The following is a 22,907-nucleotide window of genomic DNA, read 5'->3' on the forward strand; positions in this document are numbered from 1 at the left end:
GGCCTCCTGCTCCGTCTTGTATGCAGCCTGTGTTTAGAGGGTGCATTCATTCATGAGTTCTCCCTCGAGTTCAGCCGTGTCAGCAGAATAGTTTTGCTGGCGTAAGGCTGACTCGGCCTCTCAGCAGAGCAGTGAAGGCAGGTCTGGTCAGGGTTAGGCCTCGTCCTTGGAAATATGAGAACACACAAGCAGAAAACCTTCATCACAAGTGCTGTGCTGATACACACAGTATGGCAGTGTGTGGTGTCTGTTTTTCACTCTGTCTGATGTGTGAGTAGCTGATGGTGATTGGCCTGCTAGATTGCTGGTGGTTAGAGTTATTGATCAGGTCATGGAACTGCATTGATTATGGATTTGGGACCTTGCAGTGCTGCTGATGGAAGGGCTGTGTGCATCTGATGCACTGTGGGACTCATTTCATCCCCTCAGTTGCAGCATAATGAAACTGCATTGCGATCCTGGGTTGGCAGAAATTTGCATTTTCAAACTGAGAAGCACTTTATACAGTACAACTGACAGTAATATCTGTAGTTGTATGTAGAAGTTTGCCTCCCCACCCCAGTCAGATTACATGTTTTGTTTTTTTTAATTTTAAAGTAAAAAATAAGTAAATACATCTTCTTCACATCTCTGCCAATTTTAATACGCAAGTATTGTTTATTATTATTGTTGATTTTGACATACTGGAAATGTGACCTGTGCAAAAGTTATGGCACCTTTTATATTTTATGTTTGATTTTTTTTCCAAATGAATAAACTTAGGAAATAAACAGAAATTGTATATTAAACAGAAACTAAATATTAAATGGCATGTAGTATATGTCCTATATAATATCAGAAGATTAAACATTTATGATATTTATTCTCCTTGTTTAAATAATAATAATTTCTAATTGTATAGCAATACATACCGCAATATAGTGCCTGTCTCTCCTCCCTCTGGAGTGACTCGACTTGGACTCTCCCTGGCTCTGCCCACTCTCCTTCTCTCTCACACACCTACAGCTCATTTCTAGGATGTTAAGTCTTGAATATATATGTACCCCATTGTTTGTTTCAATTTTGGCAACATCTTTTTGTTTCCTAACTAAGTATCAAACCTTTTTCTCTGTGTTGGTTTTTGACCCCCTCTGCTTTTTTGAGTATGGACTTCTTATTTTGCCTGCCTGTGTTTGGACCCCTGCCAGCTGTGACTATGAGTATTGGACTGCCCTAATAAAGCTACTTTGCATTTGCAACCTGCCTCTGCCCCTGCATTACAAATAGGTAGAAGGCCTACATTTGGAGTGCCATTTATTTTACTGGAAATCTTATCTATAAAAAACCTGAGAAGGTTTATTATTGATTTTCTCTCTTAGCTGTCTCTTAGCTCTCTCTCTCTCTCTCTCTCTCTCTCTCTCTCTCTCTCTCTCTCCCTCTTCTTTCTTTCTCTCTTGCTCTTTCTTACCTTGTACTTTTTAGGGATTTATGTCATGTCTGGATTAAATTCGCTTCTAGACTGTCTCTGGATCTTTGTCTGGAAAAGATGTGCAGCACATTGGGAATTTCTGTTCATTCTTTTTGTTGTTTTTTTTTTAACTGCAATATCCATGAAATTATGCTTCATTTTCCTCACATAAAATCACACAACCGGGCACTAACCTGCCTCTGACAACAGCCCCATATCCAAATCTGCATCCTGCTCTTCTGATTGGTTAAGCATCTGATGATCTAGTTTTAGGGTGCGCTAATGCCCAGACAGAGCAAGAACTCAAATCCCCCCCCATATCTCAGACAGTTGCACTGAGAGATTAACGCCTCTAATCATGCAGAGTGGGCACAGAGGCATTTTCTCTGAGCAGGGTTGGGTTTTCATTTCTGTAATTTTCATTTCTCTCTATGTCCTCAACTGTTCCCCACAGTTTGTCTTTTTTTCTTTTAACCTTTTTTTGTTATAATCTGTTTTGCAAGCACCTTGCTCTAGTTGCTGATGTTTAAGGTTGGCCCAGTGATTTATGATTTAAGCTCCTACACAGCTTCCTCAAGCATGAAAAGGAATTTTTGCTGTCCACAAATATTTTGTTTTGCTCATAACCTGGGTTTCCCTATAACTCTGAGATCTCAGTTTGTAGAGCTGTTTTCCACTTTTAAGAGACAGAAAGTATAAGCTTTCTCTGATCTGGTAGAATCTTTGTGAAAAGGTTTACTGGTCAATAAGAAAATTTCCTGTTTTATGAAAGGGAAAGTTGAAGTCATACACAAAACAACCTCTACAGGTAACTGACAATTTTACTGAACAGTGTATATTTATTTGCTAGGTCTAGCATAATATAAAATATGAAATGTGCCACATTCCCAATATGTTAAATTAAGCAAATACACAATAATTATGAATGCAGTATGTACATGCGTAGTCGTTTGTTCTCTGTAGGGAATGTAACTTAATTTTTTCTCCAGCAAAACTTATTTTGTCCAGGAGTGCCCAGACTTTTGCACATTCCACCAATCTCACACACAGTATTGATTCTTTGATCTCCATACTTAATATACACCTTACCAAGAACTTGTTAAAACCCTGTTCGGCGCTTGCCTTGCTATATTCCTGAATTTTTAGCACCTTGCTGGGCTCTTTCATAGCCAGGATTTACTTTTGACAGCAAGAGTTTGACAGTTGAGTGAAAAATCCTGAACTCCTAAGCCTCCTGTGAATAAACGTCTTTCTGGAAGTTTGCTTTAGTGCCATACCACAAAGCTTTGCTAAGAGCACTTTAACATGAATCTCTCTGTCTCTGCAGGATTCCCTCATTCTGGAGAAGAATGATTTCCACCACCCAGTGTGTTCATTCCAAGATGACTTTCAGGAGTTTGAGATGATTGATGATGAAGATGAGGATGATGATGATGATGAAGAGGAAGGAGAGGCAGATCCTGATGCTCCGCCCTCTCCCTCTGTATCTCCTCCTCCCTCACCAACTTTAGGTTCCCTTAAAAGCCGTCCCACAACTCTCAACCTGACCACCACAGTTTCACAGGTACGTATGCCCACAGTATATTAGCTGATTATAGTACAAATAAATGAGTACTTAAAATACTTAAAATGAACTAAACTTACCTGGAAATGTGCGCATGTGAGGCATTTATCTCTGTCATTTTTTCATGTCCTAGGACTCCTTGAACAACAACAGTAGCGTCTCTCCACGAAAATCAAGCTGGCAGGATTCGCTTCGCAATCCCACTTCACAGGGTGACTATTGCTAGTGCTTTATTTTGCTAAGCTAATCTTAGCTGGCAAATTGACCAGGAGCTGAATACAGGCAATTTACACTTCATTTGTTTGTGTTCATTTCTTTTTCTGTACTCTTCAGCTGTTTGTTTTCTGCGGTCTGTTTGCTAATAGTGACTGCCTTGATTGATTGCATGTATTGGCACTAGTTACATAATTAAATTAAGGGCAGTTCAAGTAAGGCTTTTTTGGAATATCCATAGTAGCATAAAATAGTAGTAGGCATAAAATAATGCACAGAATATTCAGACTCAAAATGCACTCAAGAGTGAAGAAGATGTCCTCATACTCTTTTTCTCCACTTTCTTTGAGTTACATTTTGCTGTTAGACATTTTGTTCCCCTTTTCTCCCCTTTGCTTCAGGTCGTTTATCTCCAGCCCATACTTGCCTTGAAGATGGTACCCATGTAACTGGTACATGCCCAGGGGCTCCTGGCACCGCAATCTCTGCCAAAGGTACTCCCTCAAACCCACCTGGGCACTGTGGTCTCAATCAGTCACCTGGCAGGCCACTGCTGTACGACTTTGAGGGCAACAGACGCGAGCGTCCCGAATACGGTAAAAAATGTCTGGGCCTGTTGCTAGAGGCTCATCAACATGAACATACAGTCATAACTGTAAACGTGAAGTTGTCAACTTACTCCTCTAAGTGTCGTCACCATCATCTTCATTCTGTGTGTAAAATATTTTTAAAGGTTTACCAACAATAGAATATATAGGCCAATTATATTCAGCTGTCCTCTTACACTGCAAAAAAAGTATATATGCAATTGAAAACATCTTAAATCTAACTGATATATCTATTAATTCTCATTTTGAGATTGTAAAAGGTATAAGATTTATAGACTTTTTAATGTAATTTATTTGTTTTACTTATCAGTTGTGTTTATCTTACTTCGTTGGCAAATCGTAATGTTTCAAAGCGTTCAAGCATTATTTACATAAACCAGCCAAATAGAATAAGATCATTTCAATTAAAAAAAGTTTGTTTCAGCCAATATAGACCTCTTCATGTTTCCGTTCATTTCTAATTCCATGTTCTTTCCTCTTTTTCTGTTTCTTCCTGTCTCTTCCTTTTCTGTATTAAGGTTCCTTTGGTCAGCATAATTCCTCTGCTGGCCCTGAGGCCACTGATGTAAGGCCCACTGTTGAAGGAACTCTTGAGGAACATGTAGCCTCAGGTGAAGACTGCATTTCCCAGTGCTCAGACACTGAGGTCGACCATGACCTCAATGGCCATGCTAAACACCGACTGTGCCGCCCCAGACCTAATGACACATACACGATCACTACAGAAACAGCTGATGACCCAGAGCTGGAGAATGATCTTACTCTGGATGGCACCAGTAAGTGCCTGTCCTCTACGGCACCACTTGGCAATGATGCTGAGACCCCACTGTCAGATGAGGAGCTGGATAAAGAGTTTGAGATTGACTTCATGAGCAAGGAGACCTATGATCTGCCCTGTAAGGAACCAGATGGCTTATCCTATGTGGAGTTTCCCAGCATTGAACCTGCAGACCCAGCCTCAGTCTCCAGCCATTCGTCATCCAGTCGATCAGAGGTTAATACAGCAGATGCTTTGCATCAGAATCAGCCTGCTGCTGCTGCTATGGAAAATGACACAACATCTCCTTCTTCTGACCCTGGCATTGCAGACATGAATGCTAAGCGCTATGCAGAGTCAGACCGGCACAGTGATGACCTCAGCTCCCCTGGATCTGACTCTGATATTGAAGGGGAACTTGAGGCTGCGTTTGCCTGTGGTGGTCCACTGGTCAGTAATATGATTTCGTCTATCTCAGAGACTGAACTGGATTTGACTAGTGAATCTAGCAGTGGAAGATCCTCACATCTGACCAACTCCATTGAGGAAGCCAGCTCACCAACCTCTGACCCAGAGCTAGACCAAGAGCTTGATGTTGAGCAGGACAGTGGCATTGTGGGTCTGAAGGCATCTCTTCTTCTAGGCCAGCCTGAGCCCATTAAACAGGACCTTTCACCAACAATGGAGCACAGTCCACACATCCATCCTCTGGATGATGGTCAGGCATTGATGGGGCTGCAGAGTGTGGATGATGAGCAGGGTTATGAGCACCAAGCAGATCCCGATGAGACTCTGCCTCCTGCTGTGCCCTGCGAGGATAGTGCATCCCAGCAACTACTACTGAAGATTGAACCAGACCACAGCCTGGAGAGTTTCAAACGATCTTTCTACCTGCCTGTTGGACCCAGGCTCATGCCCTCGGTTGATGACTATGATGGGAACAGTGAGGGAGACTCTGAGTCAGAGTCAGAGGATGAGCTCAGTGAGAACTCTGATTCTCCATGGTTACTCAGCAACCTGGTCAACAAGATGATCTCAGAGGGATCCTACCCAATCAGTTGTCCAGAGGAGTGCCTCAAGCGTTCTGCTTCCATCTCTGACACCATCTCACCTTCATCAGACCTGGAGACAGATACCTTTAACGAGAGTGAAGGCCAAAAGATGCAAACGCAGAAAGCTGAGGAAGGCTGCCTGGAACAACTACCCAAATGCTCGGTGCAGGTGCAGGGAGAGGAAGAAGACAGGAAATCCAGTGGTGGATCAGAAGAAGAGGAAGAAGACAGCAAGAGACTCAGCTCGTGTCTTTACATGAGCAACCCTACAAATGACACCATCACTCCTGTCTTCTTAGAGCGGTACCAGCCCAAGAACACAAATGAGGATGAATTTACATCCCAGAAATCGCTGAAAAATCAACGGAATCAAGAAGAAGAGGAGCCAAATAATGACTTGACAATGGAGAGGATGAAGGATCTGGACTCCCCTAGCCTAAGTGAAAGCATTGTCAGTGACAAGGATGAAGGACGGGAGACAAGGGTGGACCCTCTATCTCTGGACAAAATCACAGAAGTTAAAAACAGTCTGACACTCGACATTCCCACAGCGCAGACCAATCGTTGCTTCAGCCTCACCTACTCCACAGACAATGATGAAGATGATCAGGATGCCTCACCTTTCCTAGATGGGCTTCACAAGCCACCCTCACCCTATGGAAATGACACTTACCTGGACAGTTCCCCACCTATCGATGAGAGTGTTCGGGACCTGAGAAGCACCTTTGACTCAGTGGGGAGTAAACCAGTAGATGACTCCTTGGCGTATGACTCAATGAAGTACACTCTAGTGGTGGATGAGAATACTACACTGGAACTGGTGAGTCTGAAGCGCTGCACCTCAGTGCTTAGTGAGGACAGCGATGGACTCTCCACAGTCTGTGATGAGGTAGCCGATGAGGAAGAAGATGTGTATGAGCGGAACCAGACGGTGGGAGGAGTGCGGCCTGATCTGTTACTAAGCTCCTCCTCCGAAGAAGACTCCTCGCCTGAGGCAGACTTACCATTCTCCAAGAAGTTCCTCAACGTGTTTGTCAACAGCACATCGCGATCTTCCAGTGAGTGATCTGTCCACTCGGATCCATGCAGAATTAAATCCAAATGTAAATTTAGCAGTAATGCCATCAAATGTTTTGAAAACAGGAAAAAAATACTCCCAGCAAGCCAAAAATATTTGACTAAAACATTTACCACTGTTGCCTAATTTCAGTGTGACTTCTGAGCATTTAGATGATTGCATAATTTATATGCCTGACAAAATGCCAGAAGAGATATTTAATAGTGGCTTTGTCCAAAGTAGGACTTTTATGAAGTTTAATGAAGTTCTGTTTAAGTAACTACTTATGCTTCTAGCGCACAATAACACACTCATTCACCTTTAGTTCATCTCAGAAAAGACTTGCTTTTTGTTTCTGTTTTAGGCACAGAGTCATTTGGTTTGTTCTCCTGCACTATAAATGGAGAAGAAAGAGACCAGACTCACAGAGCGGTCTTCAGGTGAGTTTGGCCACCTGGCATGCAGCTCATTCTGTGCTGATTTGGCACAACTTTTCTTCAGTTTCTAAACTGAGAAGCACCAAGTAGCAGAATAAGGCAGAAACAAAGGTCCTCAATGAAAAAAGGTTAAAGATCAGGCTTTGCTCTACGGTGTCCAGTCTGAAACCCACCCACATTAGTCATCTCTGCTTCCACGCTCTGACTTTTACTCTTACAGGTTTATCCCAAGACATACAGATGAACTGGAACTAGATGTTGATGACCCACTTTTTGTGGAGGAAGAGGAGGATGACTACTGGTACCGTGGCTACAACATGCGCACTGGGGCTAGAGGCATCTTTCCTGCCTACTATGCTCACGAAGTCATCGGTCAAACCAAAGACCTGATGGGTGAGAGCCCATAGGACACTCAACAAATCCTAGTGATAGCACTAAACTCAGTTTGTTGTCAAAAATTTCTTTGTTAAAGGAATAATTAAGTTAAAGCTTTTTAAAAATCAAACAGCCCACCTGAAGCACTTTAAAAATGTATTTCTAGCGTCATCATCAGAAGAGTAATTTCCTAGTTTTTAAACGAGAAAATGTCACCTTAGAAGCAACCATGGTACTGCTGTACGTGGCACGGAGGCATGCACGGAGCAGACGTGGAAATGGTCTCATTTTTTATTTCAGGCATTTAAAACATCAAGGTCCATGCTTACTTGCCTGTGTAGTGTAAATGTACTGTAAACACTTACTGTACGTAAGGAGGCAGTGTAGAAGTTCTTGTTTGTTGTGTTGATTATGTTTAGCATCTCAGAGTAATTGAGGAATCCCTACTTCCTTGTTTCCATAGCAATGAAGAGAAACCCAGCCTGGATGGAGAGTTTTACTGTGCAGTTCCTGGGCTCGGTGGAGGTGCCTTATCACCAAGGCAACGGCATCCTATGTGCTGCCATGCAGAAGGTGTTGTAAACAGTAAAAAGTTAACACATCATCTTAACGAAGATATTGTACAATTAACACTAATAGAGTTAACATTGAAATGAATTAAATCTGTGGTTTATGTCTGTGTGCTCCAGATTGCAATGGCAAGGAAGAGGACAGTGCACCTTCGTCCCCCATCCCTGTGTGAACTGGAGATTAGCTTACAAGGAGTCAAACTGGTCATGAGTCTGGATGATGAGTATGACCTGTCGGAGGAGGTGAGAGAGAGAGAGAGAGTTAGAGAGAGGGAGAAAAGTTATGAAAATGGTAATATGGTAATACAAAGTGTTTATATGGTATGTAATGCTTCTCTTCTCTTTGCTGTTCCAGTTCGACAGATGTAGTCACTTTTTCCAGATGAAGAATATCTCCTTCTGTGGATGTCATCCAAAAAACAACTGGTAGAAATAAAGTTATATCCACATTTTAGTAAACATTAGTTTACTTCTAGCTGTTTAGTTTTACATCTAGCTGTTCAAGATGTTTAGTAAATGAGCATGTTTTATTAGCCAGTTTACAATAACTGAATATGATGGACTGGAAAGCTGTGTAGATCTTAATGTTTCTCTTTACAATGGTCACTCAAAACCTTTCAGATGTTTAAGCCATATTTGGCTTGAAACTTTTTATTATATGTTCTTGGAAAGTGTTAAAACAGACAAGATGTCCCCAGACCTTTCACAGACAGAATATATTACAGCTGAAAAAGCTTCTTTACCAACTAAGCATTGATATGATATCTATCTATATCTGATGATCTATTTTTTGTCTCTTTTATTTTTTGTTCTGCAGTTACTTTGGCTTCATCACTAAACACCCAATGCTGAACAGATTTGCTTGTCACGTGTTCGTCTCTCAGGAGTCTATGAGGCGTGTAGCTGAGTGTGTGGGGTAAGTGGAAGGCTCCTTTTGTATTGTTTTCTTGGAACACTCCTGCCACACAGACAGGAGGACAGGACTAAGGATGAAGGCTTGACTATGGTAGTATATAATGTACTTCAATACCACAAACTGTTGAAAAGTTCTGTGTTGTTCAGCACCAAATTTCAATACTTCAGTAGTAAATCTTACTAGCGTCAGTGATAGAACAAGTAATTATACTTGTTCTTAAATCTAGACTGATAAGCATGTAAATGTCTTCAATCACTTGAACAGATACAAGTACAAATTCAAGTAGCAGTCACATTGCTGTGACTGGAACTTGTGGAACGCAAGAACAGACATCAAAGTATCAATACTGGTATTGAAAAAAAAATTCCCTAGCCCTAGACAGGACAAAGACTTTAGAGGAAAGGAGGAGCACAAGAGCAGAAAGAGCCTGGATAGTGGGACTTTGGAGGGATAAAAGGTAGCGAGATGGGAGAGGTAGGGCAAAAGGGAGGGATGGATGGGAGGATGCTAATGAGACTCATGGCTCTGTGCTTCATCACAGACCCATAGAGCAGACTGTATTGTGAATAATTAAAGATTCCTCTGAATCCCTGAACATAGGAAATAGGCACAGAAAATGAGCGATGACCTCTCAACATCAGTGCAAGACACCCAGCCCTGTCACATTAATATGACCTCATTAAGAGACATATCACTTACTCTCAAAGAGTCGAGAGGAAAAGGAAGAAACTGTGATTTTGGAAAGTTTCATCTATTGAGTAGCATCACATATCAGGAAGATTATTTTCCTACAGAAAAGGATGTTAGGGTGTTATTAAAAGAGACAATATATTTTCATATTATGTATTTGAATGTCAGCAGGGAAATGTTTTGGTTGCTACTGTGCACTTATAAAAATTCATGACATTAAGACTGTTAATGACTAGTTCATTATGCAAAGTAGGTTTTGATTATAATAACTTTCCCATTCAGTACCAGACATATCTGATTATGTTTGATTACATCCAGTTTTCCAAAACCACCGAAGCATAAAATGACCATAAAATAATGGAATGAAACAGAAAACTTAATCCACCATAATTCCTAAATTGAAATATATATAGTCTTAAAGAGTGGCTTGATGTGAAAGAATTAATTGTGGGGAACTTAATCTAATATGAACCAGAGGTCACAATGTTTACAAAATGAATATAGCCATTTTAATTTCTAAAACAGTAAAACAGTGTCCCAGACATGAGGCAGGACATTCATAACCATTTCATGTCATATTTTTTGTAAGGTAGCTTTTAGAGGGGTTAAACTCTAGACATCTGGTTCCTCTCACCACCACTGTGCAAGTTTCTGGAACGGAGCATTTCATGTTAAACTACTCTGAATGACTTTGTTTACATCTCAACCATTTATTTACACAGGTGTTAACAACTGGTAAAATTCATGTCTAATGATCTTGGCTGAAATTGAAGGAGAATTTGTCCTGGACCTAGCTGTGTTTTTATTTTGTTGCAGACGGGCATTTCAGGAATATTATCAGGAGCATCTGGAGTATGCCTGTCCCACTGAGGACATCTACTTGGAGTAGAGGAGGAGAGAGGTTACTACGGCAACCACTGTCCTTAACGACAGACGTCTGTTTTCGGGTTCGGCCACTTGGGGGCGACTGGTGGCCTACTGGATGTAACATAGGCCTCGACTTTTCTCTGTCACTCTCTCTTTTTCTCTCTTTGCCTCTACATGAACTGAGCAGAACACATAGGCTCGATCTTAGTGATGCGTCCATTTATTTACCTATCTGTTTGTTTACTCTTTTATTTATTCTCATCCTTGAATTGGATTGCCTGTTTGTTTAACTTTTGTATGATGTAGTTCCTAGGGACATGGCTTGGTTGAGATATTACCAATGCATTGGGTTTTTTTTCTTCTTTTTTTTTTCCTCCTGATTCAAAAATGACAAAAATATGACTTCACATGTTTTAATGCATGGCTTTGAGGGTTATGCTCACAGACACATATATACACATATACACTCACACACACAGGAAAAACTGAAAACAAAGATGAATTTGAAATTCATTTTGGAAGGATGGGTTTCGTATGTAAATATGTATTAGTTTGATTCCGAAATAATGCCGATTTGTACTGAAATGGACAACTGGACAGGCATCGGTACGAACAGGGATTAGTAATGTAATGTCTGCTCGCTGTAGTAGAAGGTTTAATGTGCATTCTTATTCTACCATCATGTAAATACTGTATATTTAGAGACAGTAGGTGACTACTACAGATGCTTCATTACATTATTGTATGTAAGTAGCACACTCCATCAGCAAACAGAAGAGTGGAGAGGATTGCAGGTGACCAGGAAGGCCTGTGTGTTAGCCTGAGAATGGAGAGCCGGGTAGTGTTGACCATGCACGGTCCTGTAGATACTAAACTGTACTAAATCACTCAAACTTTAGCAGGCCATCCCCTGACCATTCTTGTGTAGGCTAAATCTCAGGCTGTGCTTCAGTGCTTTACACTGCTAAGCGTCTTAGGCCCCCGTCCTCCATGCATTGAAGGCTAACAGGTAGATGTGTAAACAGCCAGTGGGGTGCAGAACGTATTTGACAAATTACTCAGCAAATGGCAAAAGCCTAGTTGCAATCTACTGTCAGTCTATTAAAGGCGTAGTTAAAATCTACTATCTGTTTAAATTAAGTCCTTGCATCTTTGAACATGAAGTCACTTCAGAATATTGAAAGGAGTATTTTACAGCCTGTGTTAGATATTCTAGTCATGGTCCACTCATAGTCAGCATACTTAGCAGAGTAATATTAGGCCGCAGCAGCAGCAGGCATGCATCAGAATGAATAAATACCAGTGCCAGGCATGAAGGGAAAGGATGAGAAATTTCAGACAATTTCAGTCCTAACCTGCTTGCACTGTTCAGTTTAAAATAGAATAAAGCTTACTACATAGAGCATATTCTACCAAGAATTTTGCAGTGCAAAATGAGCTACTCTGTATGTTTCTAGTGAAATACAGGACAATGGCAGTGCAGTACTTCGTCTTTTTGCACCACGTCAGTCTTATCTGACAGAGTAAATGTGTTTTTCTGCTTCTTGGCATTGTCTCTAGTCCTTGCCCTAACCTTGACTCCAATATCACTAAGCTATACACAACGGAGTCATTTCTTACAGAGCAGGGAGCCCTCTGCTGGCCTGGTAATGTTAATGTCCCACATAATTTGATGATTTAACAACAGCAGTACTGCAGAACCCATCTACTGATATGATAAAGAACATTAACTGATGTCATAGATGAACATTAACTGCAACAATGAAATTGCATTTCTTGCATGGACAGATGGGAAGTGAATAGTCTCAGTGGTCATGAATGATAGTACATGGACAAATAAGCCAAACTGCTTCTCAATGTGCTGATGCTTTCCTATTTTCCTGCTTCCTATTTAACAGAGGATTTGCCTACAACAGGCTGGCTTCATTATCCCAGTGTCGGTAGATAATAATAACTATGTATCTTTTAGGCAGGACTTCAACACAGCTGTGGATAAAACGTTGAGGCCACTCACGTCCTGCTCACCCTAGTCACATGACTGCCCCTGCAATCCGAATCCATCGTTACGTGTTCATTTGTGCTGATGATACATGTAGGGGAGGGCTGCAGTTTTAAGACTTTCAATGTGATTTGCTCTCAGCTAGGTTGCTGTAAATACTCTAGAGTTGAGATGACCATGCTGTGTCCTTTCTGTTGAGTATGTTACTGAAATAAATATGTAAATTTAAAGAAAATAATAATGGTGACAATGATAACCTATCGCAACCAAAAGGCAACCGCAACCGGGGGTTAAAAAAATGAAAATTGTAAATTTATTTAAATTAGCATTTGTATATCTTCCTTAAACTGCTTCTCATCGCTGTACATCTGTGGTTGGATGTGTCGTCACAGTGTGCTGAGTAACATGTAAGTGCTAAGACACATGCCTGTGAATCAGCTGTGTGCAGTATCATTCATACACACGTCAACACCTCACACAATCATTTATGCTACCTGTCCAACACTTGACATTATCGGTACAATCAGCTTGATCTAATTGATCGCTGAGGTGAGCATAGGCTGTTCAGATTCTTCAGGATACTCATCAGAATTCCAGATTCAAACTTGCGACTGTTTTCCATTAAGACATTACTTCATAAATGTTCGTCCAGAGATGAAATGAATTTCTCAGAAAAAAAAGTTTTGTCTACATTTTAGCATTTTACAATCATGGATTGCCCACAAAACCCCTTATGTATTGAATCAGAACACCTAATAACTGGATTACATAAGCTTGGGTAGCCAAATGAGTACAATAAATATGAACCTCTGGACTTCAAGTACATAATGCAGTCCTTCACTGTATAACAAGACCAACAGCAGCATTATGACAACTTATCTATCTTGTATCTTTAAAAATGAAACTTGTAAAAACAAAAATCAAAAAAACAAAAAAATTCACTGCCTTGTCATGGATTTGGTCTTATGAATAAAATACTATATGCTTGATGTCATCAAAGTGTTTGTGTAGTTTGTCCGTGTGTGCAGGACATTTGTATTGCTTATTTTGGTGTACAAGTATCTGAAAACGTGCCTCTAAACAGTGGTCGCACCCTCAGTTGACACCAAGTGGCAAACATAGGCTCATGTGCCTGTTCAGAATTCAGTTACTTTACTGTAGACAAGCTCTGTTTTGCTGATTTTCCTTTAGTTCACTTATAAAGTCTCAATGAGAAACATTTGGATGAGCTACTCCTTGGAATGAACTGATCACTTTCAAAGATTCAAATAATCACAAAACAGTGAAACCTTACTTAAACCAATACTGTACATAAAAAACTCACAGTATTTGTAATAGAATATCAATTCTAGGTTGTTCCTTTTAGGACAAAACAGTGTGGTCTGATCTTCATGTAAATTCTCACTGTAGTAAATATTCATGGGTTTTCCATCTGTGGAAAAAAGTGAAGTGAAGCTACTTTAAAGACAAAGGGCAGCCCCAATGTTTTATTACTGTTATACTGATGGTGTTTACATTATTTTGTGCACCCTCTACAGCAGGCACGTCAAACGGCATACCTTCTGGGCTACAGAGATTAGTGTTTACCCTCAACTAATGCTCTGAATTCAGTTCATGAAGGCCTCGCAAATTAGCCAAAGAGCTGAATTAGGTGTGTTTAATGAGGCAGTGTACTGAAGTCTGTATTGTTTTGGCCCATGAGGACTGCCTGTGGTCTATAGCTTTAGGAACAACCCAAACCAAAAGAAGTTAGCAAAAAGAAAACATATGGCTGAAACAGAGATCATATTTTATTATATAATTACAAATTGAGGTGTTATTGTTACAGATTAATTTCCATAATTTAAAAAAATAATTACATCCACTGTTAGATCCGAATAAATCTAAAACCTGGGTAATTTGATCACCAGGGTTTCTGCTGATTGCAAATGGGAGATGTGTGAGGCAGTGATTGCAAGATATAAAGGTGTCTCTCGTCTGTTTCCCTTGTAAAAGAGGCCTGAGGGCTTCTGTGCAGACCAAAGACCACAGCAGAAAAACATTCACAGTACTGAGTAAAATAAAAAAGCTGTTAGTACCCCACTGTCCCACACTGGCAGCATTTAGGTTTAGGTGAACACTCTGGGTTACAGCAGGGCTCCAGCGTAGGGTCTGTTCCTTTACCAATCTCGCTCTCCCCAAACTCCATTGAAGCCTCAAATGCAGCCTTTAGGTCCTGGATCTTATTCTGCACTGTGGCCCACTCCGGGAAATTTTTCAGTGTCAGGTTATAGTTCTCAGAAGGGTCTGACTCCAAGTCAAACAGAAGAGGAGGGTCATGCTGCCGCAAAAAAGCAAACACACTGCAGTCCTTGTCTGGAGTGGTGCCACTGTGCGTTGCTCCTAAGTGAAAAAGACAGGAAAATAAAAAGAGAAGGACATAAGGAAGTTTAGTTAAAAGGAGTAAAAGATATTAATATATTAAAGTACTTACTCATTTTATTCAGGTCTTTGTAGATCACAGAACTAAGCAAGGACTTACCCCGTGTGTAATAGTGAGCTTTGTATTTTCCCCATCTCACTGCAAACACACTATACTTCTCACTAGGGTCAGTTGGGTAGAAAAACATAGCTTCCCTCTTTCCCTGAAACACACAGGACAAGGTGAGGTCAATAAACCCATCACTTTTTATGAGCCGTCTAAATCAAATACTCAGAGCAGCGCAGTAACCGGATTATAAAGTCATTTCTCCTTACTGGTCCATGGTTGAACAAAATATCAGTCATTTCCACACCATCCAGTTGAACTTTGGGCAGTGGAGCTCCAGCCAGTTTGGCAAAGGTAGGCAGGATGTCCAGAGTACTGGACAGGCTATGAGTAACGCCTAGAAAATGTGAGCAGACACAACACCAAAATGGTCACAGAAATTCTAAAAGACATGTATGATGCTTAGTCCAGTGAACCTTCTGTACCTGGCTTTATGACTCCAGGCCAGTATGCAATGGCAGGTTCCCTCATTCCTCCTTCATATGTGGTGCCTTTACCACACTTCAGCAACCCCGAATTTCCTCCACGAGACATTCGCATAAGCTCTGGCCTAAGAGTGGAAAAACCACATTTAGAATTAAAAACATGTAAAGACATCAAGCAATCCATAAGAGAAAAAACACAGATATAACAGGGGTATACAATATAGAATTTGTTTATCATTATATCAATACTGCTAATTTTTCAGATAAAATCCTGGATTCTCCCATTCTCTTTTAACATAGCACGTTTCAAGTCAGAGATCACACTTCATGTATTTAATTTCCAAGTTCATTCATTTTCCAAGCCGCTTCTCCCTCAGGGTTGCGGGGGGTGCTGGAGCCTATCCCAGCAGTCATTGGGCGGAAGGCAGGACACACCCTGAACAGGTCGCCAGTCCATTGCAGGGCAGACAGACACACCCAAACAATCACTCACACACTCACACCTAGAGGCAATGTAGCATGTTCAATTGGCCTGACTGCATGTCTTTGGACTGTGGGAGGAAGCCGGAGAACCCCCAATTTCCAAGTTATTACAGGCTATTAATTTTCAGGAGATATTTCTGAGCAGATTAGATATAAGATAATCCACTTGCATGAGTAAAGGGAGAGAGAAATGAAAATAAAGAAAAAAAATAGGAGTTTCTAAAATTGGAGTTCCAGGGAATTATTAAAAGATTTATAAAACAGATCCATGTAAGACCTGGAAGACCATAACAACTGTCACCATCATACATAAACCTCTCAATTTTTGAGAGACAAAATAAAAAATGTCCACTTTTGCTACAGGGCTGAAAACATCCACAGGTGTTTCTATCCATCCTTCCGCTGAGAGAGGACAACTCAACACTGAGTCTGAAAGGATGTGTAGTCTTCAAGAAGGAGAAAATCTTCACTAGAACATCAAAACTGGACATCTGAGATGTGGAATAAGATTTTATTGAATGATAAGTCTAAATTTGTAATTGGTATTACCTGGATTGTGAGAATCAGAAAATACAACATAAGACTGAACTACGGAGGGATAGAATCCTTTCAGATTTCTTTGAATAACAAAGCAAGTCTCCTAAAAAGAATCTAGGTTGAAATAAAGACAAAGGGTGTATACACTACATGCTGACTGTAATTTTCAGTTAAATATGTTTTCTGCTTATTTACCCTATGCAGAAAAAATAATATCTTGTACTTGGACATTTTGACCAGAAATTAAATAAATGAAGGGTCTTTGACATTAGCACAGTATTGTATATTTTGAGACATGTCCCAATCACAAAATTCAGCACATAATCTGTTTTTGTTCCATATCTTGCAGGATTGACACTAATTTTGAAAAATAGCTAGCAACAAACATAATGCACCAAGAGTGATGGAGCTCAATAGCTTGTTTTATCGTACCACTCTTACCCATTGTCAGATGTGAAGAAGACGAGTGTGTTTTTGAGGACACCAGTTTCATCCAGGGTCTGTAGAATGTCTCCTATAGTAGAATCAAACTCCAGCAGGGAATCCCCAAATGGCCCTCTGAGAGACCTACCCACAGACTTCCACCCCGCAAACTGCGGGTAGTGAGTGTGCTACAGGGTACGGAACGAGACAGAGAAGAGGATATATAGACTTTGTGTAAATAAAGCTTTTTCACCTGTAGAACTTTCAAGATGAACAGTAGAACTGTCAAGATGAACAGTAGAACTTTCAAGATGAACAGTAGAACTGTCAAGATGAGCAGTAGAACTGTCAAGATGAGCAGTAAAACTGTCAAGGTGAGCAGTAAAACTGTCAAGGTGAGCAGTATTTTCTTTTGCTAGCTATACTTTGTATGCCACATCAGATGCATAATACTACATAATAACACATAATACAATTGAGACTGTAACTTTTACTGTTTGGTACTGTTTCATAAATAACACATTTGTTAAATTTGTGCAGAGAGGAACCTAAAAAATATTAGCTGTTCCAGAGTAGCTTCTATTCAAGGAATATCAAGGAACTTGCACATTCCAATAAAAATATATAGTTTTGGTCAAAATAACACAGGTGAACCTTTAACCTCGTTATATGAAGGCATTATTATCGTATTGAAAGAGATATCGTAATTGTAATACATCCCCATTTCCCCATTTCCCAGCGTCGGAATGCTGTGCAAAATGTAAATAAATACAAAATGCAATAATGTGCAAATCATTTAAGCCCAATATTTCACTGAAAATTCCTTGAAAATACAAAGACAACAAATCAAATGTTGAAATGGTTCGTTGAAACTGTTGGCTGGTAAACTTGTGCAATGCTAAAAAAAACACCTGGTGGTTATTGGCAACAGGTCAGTAACATGATTGGGTATAAAAAGAGCATCTCAGAATCTTTCAGAAGTAAAGATGAGGGGTTCACCACTCTAAAAGACTGCATGATCAAATAGTTCAACAATTCAAGAATAATGTTTCTCAACATAAAATAGCAAAGAACTTATGATTTTTATCATCTATGGTACATAATGTCATTAAAAGATTTCAGAGAATCTGGAGAAAACTCTATGGAAGGCATGATTCTGCAGTAGAAATCACTGCATGGACTTTCATGGAAAACCACTGCTTGTGAAAACAGTTTGCCGCTGCATCCACAAATGCAAGTTAAAACTCTAAAACACAAAAAAGAATCCACAGATAACCCAGAAGGATCCGTAAACGCTGCCACCTTCTCTGGGCCTGAGCCAATTTAAAATGAACTGAGTTGAAATGGAAAAGTGTCCTGTGGTCTGACGAATCATCATTTAATATTCTTTTTGGAAATCATGGACACTGTGGTGTCCCCCGGGCTTTTGACCACTCAGCTTGTTATCAGTGTACAGTTCAAAAGCCAGTATTCATGATGGTATAGGGGTGCATTACTGCACATGGCATGGGTGACACATCTGTGGAGGCACTTTTATACATGTTTTGGCAACATATGCTGCCATCTAGACGACGTCTTTTTCAGGCAAGTTCTTGATTATTTCAGCAAGACAATGTCAAACCACATTCTGCATGTATTACAAAGCATGGCTCCGTATTACAAGAGCCGAGATGCTAAACAGGCCTGCCTGCGGTCCAGACCTGCCATAACTGAAAACATCTGGCCCACTATGAAATGAAAAATATGACAAAGTAGACCCCGAACTGTTGAGCAGCTGAAATCCTTTATCAAACGAGAACCGGAAAACTTTTACTAAAAACGTACAGAGTGTTGTTAAAAGAAGAGGTGATGAAACACAGGGGTAAACATGCCTCTGTCCCAACTTTTTTGGAAACTTTTTTTTTGTTGTTGACATCAAATTCAAAATGGGCTTTTTTTTCAAAAAACAATAACATTTCTCAGTTGCAATATGTTGTCTTCGTAGTATTTTTCTTTAAAATATGGTTTACATGATTTGCTTATCATTGCATCCTGTTTTTATTACCATTTTGCACAGTGTCCCAATTTTTGTGGAAATGGTGTAGTACATAGCAGTAAAATTGCAACATGTTATTTTGCTCATATTGTGCAAACATAGTAAAAGATGACATGTACAGTTGAAGGCGAGGCTGCTACTCACATGAGACGGATAATAGAGGAAGAAGGGCTGCTGTGCCTCAGCTGCTGTGCGAATGAACCGAGTGGCAAAATCTCTGTAAGCATCGTCCAGATTTACAAAATCTACAGGCTGCTGTATGATGGTGTCCAAGGACATCAGAGGCACTGTTACCACACCTTGATCACAGTAGCCAAAACACTTCACATCAGGAGGGAAGCACGTCAGATTCTGACAGGGACCCTTTAAAAATATCAGGTGAGAAAACTGTAGAAACCTATTGATTGTACTGTATAGTCTTTTTCTCTTGAGAGATTACTGCCTCAATATTATGACAGTCAATATGTGTTATTCGCAGACTGAACTGTGAAAAAGCCAAGCGATACATCAGTCAAAAGTCAGATATGTTTAGCCAAGAAGTTATACATTATGATATCACATCATGATAGACAGATAGGTTACCATGTCATGAGAGTATGGGATGCCAAGGTAGTGGTCAAAGCCTTGTCTTGTGGGCAGGTAAGTGCCATTTGCTCCATACCCAAGATGCCATTTCCCCATTATGGCTGTGGCATAACCCAATGGCTTTAGGACCTCTGCAATGGTGGTCTCGTTCAGTGGGAGCCCACCACGTGAGCCCGGGTAGAGCACACCTGGATAGATCCCAGAGCGTGTCTGATAACGACCCGTCAAGAGGGAAGCTCTACAAAAGAAGCAGCAACGATTTTGGTCAGTTTACGGTTTGGAGCCACCTTGTGGCTGTTAGACTGACTGGCCGTAATATCACAACAAGCAGCAAAGAATGAGTAAGTGACCATTGGACACACACAGACACACACACACACACACACATACATATATATATATAAACCATAAAATAAAGGCCTCTGACACTATATGTTTATATGCATAGGTTGTACACATATATGCATACAACATATCGCTGTTGTCAGAATATAACCTTGTATCTCCATTTTTGTCGTTTTTCAGCTTTTGACATAATTTAAAAGTACATGTTACTCTTTACATTGTGTGTAAATTTCCTGAGGAATGGACCAAAAGAAACTGCCCAGAATTACTAGTAAAAAAGTCTGGTTCCACTGACTTACATTAAAAGTAAAATAGGCTTTTTGCTTCTCCTGTAAAGTTACCATTTTGGAGATACAAGGTTTTCTTCTGACAGGAGCAATATACATATGTTTACACTGTACACATTTCTCTTATCGTTCCCACTGTATACTGTTATACACAAATGCACAAATATATAATACAAATTCAGGTTTTAAAATGCTGCCACTCTGTTTTAAGCTGCGAGATGTACTTTTCTTCATGTATAGCTGTATGGATACAGTGCCAGAAACCATATAAGCAACTTGACTTGGTTCAAAACAAATGTGTGATAACAGGCAGTTTGTTGATAATAGGTTCCATAAGCTTCTATCACTTATTAGCTATCAGTCTCACGGTTCCAGGGTAGAATAATGAAGCAACCTTCGGACCCAATTGGCTGACGAGCTACTTTTGGGGTGAAAGCTGATTCATTTAAATTTTTCTTTCAAGACTATCAGACTGGTGGGCTACATCACTTCTAATTCAGAGTAAATAGAACGGCCAGAACTGCAGTCTGAGGCCACTGACATCATCACAGTTCAAAAACTTGCAAGCGACGTCACACCTGGAGGGGCTGCATACGGGGCTCGTGACGTAAAAGTCGGTGAAGCGCAGCCCGTTTGCGGCCAATCGGTCCAAATTAGGGGTCAGTGAGCTGGGGTGTCCGCTAAATCCCAGGTCTCCGTATCCTAAATCATCCGCAAATAGAAGGACGAAGTTCGGCCGAGTCGCAGCCAGGCAGTCCGGGACCAGAAGCGCCAGCAGAGCTGCAGTCACCCACTCCATGTTCTGACCAGAGAAGCTCCTTGAATGTCCAGGTTATAAAGTGTAAAACTACAGGAGCGCCTCATGAACTGAGACACAGGCTACACGCTTGGCCGAAAGCGAGAAGCACTGCGAGTAACGCTACTGCGCTCTGACTGCCGAGTCTAATGCATTGTAAAGCTTTCATCAGCACTAAATGAACTCTGGACTGATCAAGTTTCCATAAATTACATTATGAGATTATTTACAGCCATGTACAATAAATATCAAAGTTATTTCCTCGTTACAGTCACGTGAAAAGAGTCGCGTGATCAAACACCATAGGTCATTTTTAAGGGTTGATGGGATATGTAGTTTCTTTGTAGAGAAGGCTGCACGTCTGTATCAGCAGCGGCCTATTGTGATGTTCAGCATTTCTGGGTTATATGATGACTAACGTGTTCATGATTTTAAAGCTGTACTCTAAAGCTATACTTTGGCAGCACATCCTTTGTCCAAATTTAAGTGCACATTTAAAAAGGTCAAAGTGAACTTTGTCATTCAGACTGTATGAGGAGTGCACAGCTGAACAAGACTGTGTAACATGTATATATATATGCAACAGGAAATGTAAACTTGACACTAGAGAACATTGAAAATACTGCACAGAAAAAATATCTGCTTTTTTTTTTAATAGAAAAAGCTAAATAGAGGTCCATTATTAAAGACATTCAAATGCAATGTGTGTATTGGTGTTTGCATTTCTGTGTGTAATGGCTAGAAAAGGTTGATATGAAACATATCTTTGATATTTCATTTCATTGGCTTTAGTGACGCATGAAAAGCAGAATAACCGTTGGCCGTTTGTAACTGCGTTTCCTCATCGTTGCCCTCCAGCTCGGCCCAAATGAAAATTTATTTGGAGCCCTGGTTGCAGTTGCACTTTCCTTGTCAGCAAGGCATCTGTCAATCAAACGCTGTGGGCGGGACTTCAGAGTGAGCTTTTTTAGTTTGGAGAGTGTTTTAAGAGGATGTGATGAAAAAGTCTAAGCTTTAGTGGTACTGGAGCATTAGCAACCGCTACTAATGATGTTTTAATACTCACCAACCAGGCCAAGGATAATTTTGTCCAAAGTGATGTCCTGTTGTCCCGTGTGGAGGTGCTTACATTTACGGCATTTGGGCAGATGCTCTTACCCAGAGCGACTTACAATTTGATCATTTCTACACAGGTAGGTGAAGGTGGTGTTAGGAGTCTTGCTCAAGGACTCTTATTGGTATAGTGTAGGGTGTTTGCCCAGGCGGGGATAGAACCCCAGCCTACAGCATGGAGGGCAGAGACGTTACCCTAAACTACACTATACCAACTTGATTCTTGGCTAACGAGGAGAACACATGCACCAGTGTTAGTAAAATTGTGACCATAAGACAGGCTGTGACCAGACAGACAGGTTGGAGGAACACAGGTCCTGGATTAACACTGCCCCAGTTAGTAGTTGTTAACTATAAAGAGGAATTTGTGCCAAATTGCTTTTCCATTGCTTTTCCATCATTCAGAATATGTGCCACAATGAAAAAATGTTTTCATATAACTTGACCTCTTTACTGTAAAACATTTGCATTTTTAAAAACGAATTCTGAATTTGTGTCAGAATTGAATACAACCTGCTTTGAAATGTAATAAAGACACAAATATATTTCACTGGGACGTTGGCATTTCAATTAGGATGATCTGTACAGCATAGTAGAAAGCGATATAGCCTTGCCCCATTACATTTTAAAGTGGGTTGTATTCAATTCTCACAAATTCAGCATTTCATTTTTAAAACGTAAATCCTTGTGTGTTGTTTTTTCAGTAAGAGATCAAGTGACATGAAAACAATGTAGCAGAGGGTTTGTTTTTCATTTTGGTATGTATTCTGGCACTAAAAGTAAAAGTAATGTGATGCATG

General features: G+C 40.3%; 2 protein-coding genes across 3 annotated transcripts in view; one reads left to right on the forward strand and one right to left on the reverse strand.

The window, feature by feature from the left end:
- Positions 1–13,545, forward strand: part of mapk8ip2 (mitogen-activated protein kinase 8 interacting protein 2) — a 102,899-nt gene extending 89,354 nt beyond the window's left edge. The window contains exons 3-13 of one of the 2 annotated variants that reach the window (XM_017719975.2): positions 2,775–3,011; positions 3,145–3,223; positions 3,626–3,820; positions 4,351–6,699; positions 7,063–7,138; positions 7,356–7,528; positions 7,974–8,083; positions 8,200–8,322; positions 8,435–8,505; positions 8,897–8,995; positions 10,502–13,545. In XM_017719975.2, coding sequence (XP_017575464.1) covers positions 2,775–3,011; positions 3,145–3,223; positions 3,626–3,820; positions 4,351–6,699; positions 7,063–7,138; positions 7,356–7,528; positions 7,974–8,083; positions 8,200–8,322; positions 8,435–8,505; positions 8,897–8,995; positions 10,502–10,574 — 3,585 coding nt within the window. In that variant the 3' untranslated portion in view covers positions 10,575–13,545. The remainder of the gene's footprint in view (positions 1–2,774; positions 3,012–3,144; positions 3,224–3,625; positions 3,821–4,350; positions 6,700–7,062; positions 7,139–7,355; positions 7,529–7,973; positions 8,084–8,199; positions 8,323–8,434; positions 8,506–8,896; positions 8,996–10,501) is intronic. The other variant, XM_017720056.2, reaches the window with a different exon arrangement.
- A 772-nt stretch (positions 13,546–14,317) lies between these two features.
- On the reverse strand, positions 14,318–21,271 carry arsa (arylsulfatase A). Its single transcript, XM_017719842.2, has 8 exons — positions 20,777–21,271; positions 19,564–19,804; positions 19,126–19,344; positions 16,965–17,134; positions 15,504–15,628; positions 15,288–15,415; positions 15,073–15,175; positions 14,318–14,933 (listed from the first exon to the last, which is right to left on the reverse strand). The coding sequence occupies exons 1-8, from the start codon at positions 20,995–20,997 to the stop codon at positions 14,623–14,625; spliced, it is 1,518 nt and encodes a 505-aa protein (XP_017575331.1). The 5' UTR covers positions 20,998–21,271; the 3' UTR covers positions 14,318–14,622.
- Between the last annotated feature and the right edge of the window lie 1,636 nt (positions 21,272–22,907).

This window comes from Pygocentrus nattereri, chromosome 7 (assembly GCF_015220715.1).
Source record: "Pygocentrus nattereri isolate fPygNat1 chromosome 7, fPygNat1.pri, whole genome shotgun sequence".
In the NCBI taxonomy this organism is placed as follows: Eukaryota; Metazoa; Chordata; class Actinopteri; order Characiformes; family Serrasalmidae; genus Pygocentrus; species Pygocentrus nattereri.

Coding starts and splice junctions, on each gene's coding strand:
- arsa (XM_017719842.2), bottom strand. CDS start 20,997: ATGGAGTGGGTGACTGCAGCTCTGCTGGCGCTTCTGGTCCCGGACTGC. Junction 19,345..19,563: donor TCCCATACTCTCATGACATG/GTAACCTATCTG, acceptor ATATTTTTAAAG/GGTCCCTGTCAGAATCTGAC. Junction 15,176..15,287: donor TTTTGTTCAACCATGGACCA/GTAAGGAGAAAT, acceptor TGTGTGTTTCAG/GGAAAGAGGGAAGCTATGTT.